At 41.5% G+C, this 10,879-nt stretch overlaps 1 protein-coding gene across 2 annotated transcripts; it reads left to right on the forward strand.

Annotated features, from left to right (window-relative positions):
* Positions 1-3,264: 3,264 nt before the first annotated feature.
* On the forward strand, positions 3,265-6,995 carry LOC121540729 (cAMP-regulated phosphoprotein 19). 2 transcript variants are annotated; one of them, XR_006659016.1, is made up of 4 exons: positions 3,265-3,567; positions 4,184-4,306; positions 6,295-6,745; positions 6,806-6,995. XR_006659016.1 is itself a non-coding variant. In XM_041849782.2 (3 exons), the coding sequence occupies exons 1-3, from the start codon at positions 3,505-3,507 to the stop codon at positions 6,469-6,471; spliced, it is 363 nt and encodes a 120-aa protein (XP_041705716.1). In that variant the 5' UTR covers positions 3,265-3,504; the 3' UTR covers positions 6,472-6,757. The 2 variants fall into 2 exon arrangements, 1 of the variants encoding a protein (XP_041705716.1); XM_041849782.2 differs by lacking the exon at positions 6,806-6,995 and having other exon boundaries at positions 6,295-6,757.
* Positions 6,996-10,879: the final 3,884 nt, after the last annotated feature.

A 10,879-nucleotide genomic window follows, 5' to 3' on the forward strand; every position in this document is an offset into this window, starting at 1 on the left:
CCTTTTTGGTTCCAGGTAGAACCCTTTTGGGTTCCATGTACAACCGTTTCCACAGAGAGTTCTACATGGAACCCAAAAGGGTTCTACATGGAACCCAAAGGGGTTCTACCTGGAACCAAAAAGGGTTACCCTATGGGGACAGCCGAAGAACCCTTTTGGAACTCTTTTTTCTAAGAGTGTATGTGTATTCCTCTTTGAGTTGAATGCATTTCTTATGGTAAATTTCAAGACAAGTTTTATATCTGGTTGAAAGCTTTAACGCTTTGTCTGTCTTTCAGACGAGTGTTCTCTATGTGCATTATATCTAAATCATTTATGCTAAACGCAGCAGTGACACAGATGTCCCACTGAGCAAAAACTGGTTAAATCAATGTTGTTTCCATGTCATTTCAACAAAACAATTCAATGTGATGACGTTGAATCAATGTGAAAAACTGATTGGATTTGAAAAAATGTCATCACTGTAAAGGTATTTCATATTCTTTCACCTTTTAACCTATATCCAATGACATGGCGAAATGTTTTGTTGATTTCACGTTGAATTCATGTTAGTTGACAACTCAACCAGATGTAAATCAAAACTAGACGTTGAACTGACGTCTGTGCCCAGTGGGGTGCGATTAGATGCTTTCTATCTAGATCATTGATGCTAAAAGCAGCGGTGACACAGATGTGCTATTAGATGCCAAAGAGTTGTCTACTTCCTCAGATGGGGAGGACTGATGGGTCCTCCAGATAGATCAGATGGGGAGGACTGATGGGTCCTCCAGATAGATACTTGGAATGATGTAATAGAAGCCAGGGTTGGGATCTGTTCCATTTCAAATCAGTCAATTGTGGGCGTAAACTGACATTCCAATTCCAATGCTTTTCAATGAGCAAAGTTAGAATTTTAGTTAACTTCCGGAATTGACTTAATTGGAATGGAATTGAGTCCAAGCCTGAAAGGAGTTGCTGCTCACACAGGACCAAATAATCCAGTCAGTGTATTGACAGTGATAGTGTGTGGATGATGATTTTTTATTTATATGGGATTTTCATCCATCAACCTGGCATCCTAACCTGGCTACTAGTATATTCTGTATTCCAGTGTAATAATAGGACAAGGATTCTGACTGTCAAATCGATAACCACTATGTGTGAAGAGCAACATAATCAAGTTTTATATATTTGAAAAGCAAATAATCTTAACCAAAGAAAAATGTAAAGTCACCGTTGTTTATTCATTAGTTCTTTTGGTTTTACATTTTTTACATAACAGTATTTGCATAATGTGATATGTTTAGAGGATTTTGATTCACTGGAAAGGGCATTTTATAGTCGATTCATTGTGACGCCAAGTTCCATTTTGTTTAGAGTGGTTTGAGAGGTCAAAGAGTGTTCAGTTTAGTTGTCGATTTTGATTGTTGTTCAAGAGATTTCATCTTAAAGATCTTAAAAGTTAACTTTGGGACTTTTAAAACATTATTGTTTTGTTTCTTTTAGGATCATTTTATTGTGTGTTAAAGCATATTTTTCTTTGATGGATATAAGAAAAGATGAGGCTATTTTCCCTCTGGCTGTGTTCTCAGAGCCTGTGTCAGTGGCAGGTTAGTCAGAGAGCCTGTTGCCATTGAGCCTGTTGCCATAGAGCCTGTTGCCATTGCTGGACACCAATTGAATATTTTGAATGTGTCCCTTATTGTTATTATTTAACACATTTTTTTGTTGTAATTTCCTGCTTTTGTCTTTTTTTCTCTCTCTCAAGTGTTAAAACAAAGGTGTTTTTGTGTTACAATGCACAAGCCAAACTGTTTGGTCCTCTCAAGATTGTCTCATCATTTGAAATAAAACTATTACTGAAAAACGATTCCTGTCTGTCTGGTGCAGTGGTGCTGTTGTGTGGGTGTGTGTGGTAGTGTTTTTGTCATTCTCAATTGATGTGGATGAGATACAATGAGGACATTTTTTCACCTCAATGTTAAAAAAAAAAAAAACACAGTATACAGCATTGATTGATATGTGGATGTAAGGCTCCATCCCAAATAGCATCTTATTCCCTATGTAGTGCACTACTTTTGACCAGAGCCCATAGTGACCCTATTTTTGAGTGGGAAAATTATTTGCAGTGGAAACAAATTTGCAATTATAATTTCGGCAGATATAAATAGGTAATCATGAATTGTTAAAGCTAGAATCCTTAGCTGCTACATCCATTTTTGGACTTCTAAATTAATGATATACAGTACCAGTCAAAAGTTTGGACACACCTACTCATTCAAGGGTTTTTCTTTATTTTTTACTATTTTTTACATTGTAGAATAATAGTGAAGACATCAAAACTATGAAATAACACATATGGAATCATGTAGTAACCCAAGACCAAGCAGGTCTCTTCTTCTTATTGGTGTCCTTTAGTAGTGGTTTGAAGGCCTGATTCACACAGTGTCCTCTGAACAGTTGATGTTGAGATGTGTCTGTTACTTCATCTCTGTGAAGCATTTATTTGGGCTGCAATTTCTGAGGCTGGTAACTCTAATGAATTTATCCTCTGCAGCAGAGGTAACTCTGGGTCTTCCATTCCTGTGGCGGTCCTCATGAGTGACAGTTTCATCATAGCGCTTGATGGTTTTTGCGACTGCACTTGAAGAAACTTTCAAAGTTCTTGAAATGTTCCGTATTGACTGACCTTCATGTCTTAAAGTAATGATGGACTGTCATTTTCCTTTGCTTATTTGAGCTGTTCTTGCCATAATATGGACTTGATCTTTTACCAAAAAGGGCTATCTCCTTGTCACAACACAACTGATTGGCTCAAATGCATTTAGAAGGAAATACATTCCACAAATTAACTTTTAAGAAGGCACACCTGTTAATTGAAATGCATTCCAGGTGACTACCTCATGAAGCTGCTTGAGAGAATGCCAAGAGTGTGCAAAGCTGTCATCAAAGCAAAGGGTGGCTACTTTGAAGAATCTCAAATATAAAATATATTTTGATTTGTTTAACACTTTTTTGGTTACTACATGATTCCATATGTGTTATTTCATTGTTTTGATGTCTTCACTATTATTCTACAATGTAGAAAATAGTACAAAAAAAGAAAAACCCTTGAATGAGTAGGTGTTCTAAAACTTTTGACTGGTACTGTATATATATATATATATATATATATATATACACTTCAAATACATGTAACATAAATACTGCCCATCTCTTATGCGTTGCTCACTAGCAAAATACGAGTTAGGGATTACTTTGAGAAGGTGGGGAAGAAAGGGTCCATATCCGAAGCGGCCCGGAGCTCCCCCACTGTGTCGTGTCCTACAGCGTTCTACTGCACTACAGAAATAAAGTGAGGGAGCGACTTTAGAGAGCGCTGCGAACCGTTCAAACATACGGCCATTGTTGTATGGGCTAGCCATATATAGGCGCTGTGTGTCTGCACTGCAGTTTTGTTGGTGGGAAAGTTGAACCTCGCGTCAGTTTTGTAGAGAACCTGATATTGACATACTTTTTTTTGCCATGTCCGAGGAGATTGAAGGAACAAGGCCCGCCACCGATGAGGCGACCCACGAGGAACAGCAGGTCAGATTTTAATTATTTTGACGCTAGGGTAATGGTCATGCTACATTGCCAGTAGCTTGCTAGCCGTGATGATTGTCAAAAATGGATGTCAGAGCAGCATTTGAATTAGCTAGTTAGTAACTTGGTTAGTGTATTTCAAATGTATCATCACCGTGCATAACCATTATTTTAGTTATCAAGATGAATAGGTAGCGCGTTAACGTTAGCTAGCGACACATGATGGCTTCCTCAATTCACCGCTAGTTAGCTCTGGATGTTAGCTAACCAGCTAGCTATATGTTTTCCATATTGTTTTGTCTGCGTTCGTTCATGCTAGCCACTAAGCTACTTTTTTTTTATGCCACATTGCTGCTACGCAGAAGGCTAACGTTGTGTGTTGCTAGTAAAATAAATCCAACCATTAGATAATCAAATCAAAGGACATCCTTTCTCTGAGAATCATAGCTAGTAGTTAAACTAACCATGATTTGTCAATCTCGAGATTGATACAACTCTGTTGCTGCCTGAACTACGATGGTAATACTACTAACGTTTATGACATTACATCATAACATGACATGTCACCCCACCTCATTTGTGTTTATACTGTGTATTGTGTGTTCTTCTGTCAACACAGGAGATTGATGATAACGTCATCAGTCCAGAGAAGGCAGAGGAGGTGAAACTGAAGGCCAGGTACCCTCATCTTGGAGCCAAGCCAGGGGGCTCTGACCTGCTCCGTAAACGGCTTCAGAAAGGGGTATGTGGTTTTTTTTCTCCAGAGGGATTCAGTGTTTAATAGTCACATGTACAGGGTTTGCAGGTGTGATTGCAGGGTACATTGAAAATCTTAGGCACCAAGAGCTCCGACATGCAGGACTAAGTTAACTAAAATAATGAAGATGGTAATAAAAACAACAAGGGCGGCAGGTAGCTTAGTGGGTAAGAGCGTTGTGCCAGTAACCAAAAGGTCGCTGGTTCTAATCCCCGAGCCAACTAGGTGAAAAATCTGTCGATATGCCCTTGAGCAAGGCACTTAACCCTAATTGCTCCTGTAAGTCGCTCTGGATAAGAGCGTCTGCTAAATGACCCATTTTTTATTTATTTATAATAACAAAAATAAATAAAAATAAACAATAGAACTAGCACTATACACATTATTACAAACAATAGTACGCAAGAATAAACACCATGGGACCACGCAGCCGTCATACCGCTCAGGAAGGAGACGCGTTCTGTCTCCTAGAGATGAACGTACTTTGGTGCGAAAAGTGCATATCAATCCCAGAACAACAGCAAAGGACCTTGTGAAGATGCTGGAGGAAACAGGTACAAAAGTATCTATATCCACAGTAAAACAAGTCCTATATCGACATAACCTGAAAGGCCGCTCAGCAAGGAAGAAGCCACTGCTCCAAAACCGCCATAAAAAAAGCCAGACTACGGTTTGCAACTGCACATGGGGACAAAGATCGTACTTTTTGGAGAAATGTCCTCTGGTTTGATGAAACAAAAATATAACTGTTTGGCCATAATGACCATCGCTATGTTTGGAGGAAAAGGGGGGAGAATTGCAAGCCAAAGAACACCATCCCAACCGTGAAGCACGGGGGTGGCAGCATCATGCTGTGGGGGTGCTTTGCTGCAGGAGGGACTGGTGGACTTCACAAAATAGATGGCATCATGAGGAAGGAAAATTATGTGGATATATTGAAGCAACATCTCAAGACATCAGTCAGGAAGTTAAAGCTTGGTCGCAAATGGGTCTTCCAAATGGACAATGAGCCCAAGCATACTTCCAAAGTTGTGGCAAAATGGCTTAAGGACAACAAAGTCAAGGTATTGGAGTGGCCATCACAAACCCCTAACCTCAATCCTATAGAACATTTGTGGGCAGAACTGAAAAAGCGTGTGCGAGCAAGGAGGCCTACAAACCTGACTCAGTTACACCGGCTCTGTCAATGTTACCAAATACTAATTGAGTGTATGTAAACTTCTGACCCACTGGGAATGTGATGAAAGAAATAAAAGCTGAAATAAATCATTCTCTCTACTATTATTCTGACATTTCACATTCTTAAAATAAAGTGGTGAACCCAACTGACCTAAGACAGGGCAATTTTTACTAGGATTAAATGTCAGGAATTGTGAAAAACCGAGTTTAAATGTGTTTGGCGAAGGTGTACGTAAACTTCCGACTTCAACTGCAATCATTTCTGTAGTCAGCGCTGTGATTTTCTCACTCCGTCCCTTATCGCACTGCTGCCAGCAACGGGTTGGGTCTCACGGTGCCTCCCTTTCACCATTGCACCTGTACTGCCACTGTAGCTCAATTCCAGCTCGCAAAGTTTTCATTTCACCACCTTCTCATTTAACTTGTCAAGGTATTGCCGTACAGGACTTCGCTGCTGTTGCTTCCCTGTCTCACTCTCTGCCATTTTTTTCTCCAACTGTTAACGACGATGACGTGTCGGGAGCGCTTTTATATCCGTGGCAAATCATTTTAAAGATGCTCCTCCTACTAACGTTACAGCATTTGTTGCGTGTTTAGGTATGTTTAATTAAAATGTTTCCCTTATGATGATGATGATGATCTGGACCTGTTTTAAGTGGTAGTTTTGTGATAACTGCACTGTGAATTTAATTTGGTTAGTTCATTTTTCTAAATGTTAACAATCCCAAGTTAAAGGTTCACCTCCCTAGACCTGTACCACATCTGATCTGGGATGATTTTTTATGTCTCTGCAGCAAAAGTTCTTTGACTCTGGGGACTACAACATGGCCAAGGCTAAGGTGAAGAACAAGCAGCAGCTCCCTGCGGTGACGCCGGCTGAGAAGGCAGAGATAACAGGGGACCACATCCCCACACCCCAGGACATCCCCCAGAGGAAGCCATCTATCGTGGCTAGCAAACTGGCTGGCTGAGGGGCTGATGGAACTAGAAACGTTGGAACTTTTACCGGTTTTGTTCTGTTGTTACCATTCCATCGCTCGCTCCTCTTGTTCTCTCTCTCTCTCTCTCTGAGCCGGTCTCAATTAGTTCCCTATGTCTACCTGCTTGGCACTAACCCTTCAATGCGTGCAGATGTTGCTGGCCCTTACCACCATATTCCTCACATATATGTTCAAACATTGAAGGGTTAGGGCCAAGGGGAAAGGTTAGGGGGTAGGGAGCCAAGGATTAGGGCCAAGGGGAAAGGTTAGGGTGTAGGGAGCCAAGTGTTAGGGGAAAGGTTAGGGGGTAGGGCCAAGGGGAAAGGTTAGGGGTTAGGGAGCCAAGGATTAGGGCCAAGGGGAAAGGTTAAGGGTTAAGGAGCCAAGGATTAGGGCCAAGGGGGAAAGGTTAGGGGGTAGGGAGCCAAGGATTAGGGCCAAGGGGAAAGGTTAGGGGGTAGGGAGCCAAGTGTTAGGGCCATGGGGAAGGGGTGTGGCCTTGGGGAAGGGTTAGGGGGTAGGGAGCCAAGAGGTAGGGCCAAGGGGAAAGGTTAGGGGGTAGGGAGCCAAGAGGTAGGGCCAAGGGGAAAGGTTAGGGGGTAGGGAGCCAAGGGATAGGGACAAGGTTAGGGTGTAGGGAGCCAAGGATTAGGCCCAAGGGGAAAGGTTAGGAGGTAGGGAGCCAAAGGGAAGGGTTAGGGCCAAGGGGGAAAGGTTAGGGGTTAGGGAGCCAAGTGTTAGGGCCATGGGGAAGGGGTGTGGCCTTGGGGAAGGGTTAGGGAGCCAGTTTCTCTCTCTCCTCTCACCCTTCCCTCTACTGTCTTCTACCTCCTTTCTTTCCTTCACCTTCTACCCAGCAGTGCCTTCGGGAAGTATTCAGACCCCGTCCCCCTTTTTCCACATTTTGTTACGTTACAGCCTTATTCTAAAATGGATTCAATAAAACATTTTCCTAATCAATCTACACACAATACCCCATAATGACGAAGCGAAAACATGTTTTTAATAAATATAAAACAGAAATACCTTATTTACATAAGTATTCATACCCTTTGCTATGAGACTTGAAATTGAGCAAAGTACAGAGAGATCTTTAATTAAAATCTGCTCAGGAACTCCGACTGGGGCGAAGGTTCACCTTCCAACAGGACAACGACCCGAAGCACACAGCCAAGACTACGCAAGTCTCTGAATGTCCTTGAGTGGCCCAGCCAGAGCCTGGCTGGACTTGAACCTGATCGAACATCTCTGGAGAGACCTGCAAATAACTGTGCAGTGAAGCTCCCTATCTAACCAGACAGAGCTTGAGTGGATCTGCAGAGAAGAATGGGAGAAACTCCCCAAATACAGGTGTGCCGAGTTTGTAGCATCATACCCAAGAAGACTCGAGGCTGTAAATGCTTCCAAAGGTTCTTAAAACAAAGTACTGAGTAAAGGGTCTGAATACTATGTCAATTTCTTTTTTGCTTTGTCATTATGGGGTATTGTGTGTAGATTGATCAGGGGGGGGGGACAATTGAATCCATTTTAGAATAAGGCTGTAACCTAACAAAATGTGGAAGAAGTCAAGGGGTCTGAAAACTTTCCGAATGCACTGTATGAATTCTAAAATAAGAATCGAGCATAAAACATCTTGAGGAAAATTGCTTCCGCATCATCACTGTCCTCGGATAGTGGTTTAAATGATACGTTAAATACGTGTGTTTGCGAAGTCTACTCCAGGGGGTGTACATGTCTACTGTGGTGACTGATTGAAAGCGTATATAGCCTATCGCCATGTATCGGAGAGGACCTTCTATATCTTCCATTGACATTTTAAATTATGAGGTAATATTCTAGAACAGTCTGATTTTTATCCTTCTAATTAAAAATTCTGATCCCACCCATGCCATCCTAGCCTAGTCACAGTTCTGTTTACACTGTCTTGCCAGTGCCAACTCCTATGGGCCAAACCAGCACAAACAGATCTGGGACCATCAGGCTATGCCCTCTTCCTCCCGGTGTCCGAAGCTACGTTATTTTGTTTTGATACGTTGATTGAAAATAGCCTGTATCACGCCGTAGCTGTTGTTAGCTAGCTAGTCATGTTCCAATGAATATTTGCAGCATTGGCACGCCTATAGGCTCGAAAAAGGCTGTTATGAATGCATCTCATCTTGACCTCCTAAAATGGCCTTTTAACAGTTATGAGTCGCTGTTTTCTCTTGGGCAATATTTGCCCACTCACTCCAGTGAGAGAATCTCTGTTTGTGTCCCAAATGGCACCCTATTCCCTATATAGTGCACCTGAGGCTCTGGTCAAAAGTAGTGCGCTACATAGGGAATTAGGGTGCCGTTTCAGATGACGCAGCCCACTGAACCTAGCCCGGGAATGCCTGCCTGCCTCTCTCTGATACTCAAGTCATTTAGGTTTAATCGTCAAGCAACTCACTTAAATGAAATGTTGGTCTGAAGGGTGTGCATGTGCATTGACTGTGCAGTCACGTTCTGCCATTTTTTTTGTTTTGTAAATAAAATAGTTTTGCACAATAGCTTTGTCTGGACTTTTGCCTTGACTTTTTATATTCTGACTTTTTGCTTTTTGCTTTTACAGTAGCTATAATAAAATTACAGCTGTAGTGTCTTTATGTCAACCAGCCTAATCTGCATTTGATAAATTATGTGTTATTTTACTATATGCATGTTGATTCATCCAGTATCCCACACTGTTGGCTATTTTTCAAAACAGGAAACTGTTCAAATGTAATGGGATCTTCATAAATGTGGTCCTCTGTAGCTCAATTGGTAGAGCATGGCGCTTGTAACGCCAGGGTAGTGGGTTCGAATCCCGGAACCACCCATACGTAAAAAAAATTATGCGCACATGACTGTAAGTCGCTTTGGATAAAAGCGTCTGCTAAATGGCATATTATTATTATTATAACCCAAATGGGTTTATTTACTTTATATACTTGACACATTTGTACTTAGACAAATCTGTGCCATATTTTTGATAACATCACTAAATAAATATGGTTTTTATGCTTACAGATTCATTTGTAGATGGTGAAAATTAGCAATCATTTTGGTTGACATGACATTCCAATAGGGTCCGACTCCAGCAGATGCTTCCTCAGGGCACAGATGCGAGCTGAGACAGGATGTCGAATGATGTCAGAAGATGCTAGCAAGCTAGTAGCTAACTACCTACAGTCGTGGTCAAAAGTTTTGAGAATGACACAAATACTAATTTTCACAAAGTCTGCTGCCTCAGTTTTGATGATGGCAATTTGCATATACTCCAGAATGTCATGAAGAGTGATCAGATGAATTGCAATTAAAAGCCTTATGGAAAAACACTTATGGAATGCTTGTAATTTTACTTCAGTAGACCATAGTAACATCTGACAAAAATATCTCATAACACTGAAGCAGCGAACTTTGTGAAGACCAATACTTTGTGTCATTCTCAAAACTTTTGACCACGACTTTACAGTAAATGATCAGACCGAAAACATGCAAAAGAAAAAGTGATCAGGTGAAATGATTAAGCGGAGTGGACAGAGATATACAGCTTCTCTCTATCCAATCAGAGCAACAGGGTCAACGTACAGCCCGCCCTTCTCTTTACAGACAGGCAAACTAGCCAGTTGAGTTATTTAGACCGCGCACATGACTGACTCAAAGACAGTACAGTTTGGTTTACAAACTTGACTGACTGACATGAGAGATGTTTGCTGATCACGGCGGATAATAAAAAATAAATAAATACTGATCATAATCGTATCCAGAAAATAGCCCATATCCGTTACGATACTCTTTTTGTCCGACGACTCGGCACACCCCTACTGAATGCGTCTCACCGGGGAAAGTATCCGAACGAACAAAACAGCGCCCCCTCTGTCTCAGTACGTGTAGCCCATCTTTCTGATGCTGTCTGGTCAAAAAGAGTATGACACTGTTGTCGCTCATAGCATTGAATGCAAGGGAAGCCAGCGAGCATTTGGCCTCCCTTGATAAAAAATATAATAAAATAATAGCCAATCAGCGTTGAGCTAAACTGAGTGAACTCAGATGTGAATGGTCCTGGCGCACCAAAATAAAGTGTCAAGGGAAGCCAGTTTGGATTTGGCTTCACACCAATCACATCACATCTGAAGCCAAACGTCATTGACAGAAAAAAACTTGAATTGTTGCATCTCCTTGTGTTGTTGTCCTCCGGTGGCTAGCTAGCTAGTTAAAATCGTCCCTCTCCTAAATTAGCCACGGATGGAGACAGGGATTTGAACTTATGGTTTTACTTAATTCTCCGTATTGGCCAATGATTATAATGGTGATTCTGATCCAACCATAAATTCATACATTGTGCCCCTGGCCTGGGAGGATGGAAGTTCAATATGAAGCTAGAAGTAGTAGGCTG

Source organism: Coregonus clupeaformis, unplaced genomic scaffold, assembly GCF_020615455.1.
Source record: "Coregonus clupeaformis isolate EN_2021a unplaced genomic scaffold, ASM2061545v1 scaf0694, whole genome shotgun sequence".
Lineage (NCBI taxonomy): Eukaryota > Metazoa > Chordata > Actinopteri > Salmoniformes > Salmonidae > Coregonus > Coregonus clupeaformis.

Bases quoted from the DNA above. Each gene is read 5' to 3' on its own strand.
- LOC121540729 (XM_041849782.2), top strand. From the start codon at position 3,505: ATGTCCGAGGAGATTGAAGGAACAAGGCCCGCCACCGATGAGGCGACC. The intron at 3,568-4,183 runs GTCAGATTTTAA...CTGTCAACACAG, and splicing joins CGACCCACGAGGAACAGCAG to GAGATTGATGATAACGTCAT. The intron at 4,307-6,294 runs GTATGTGGTTTT...ATGTCTCTGCAG, and splicing joins GTAAACGGCTTCAGAAAGGG to CAAAAGTTCTTTGACTCTGG.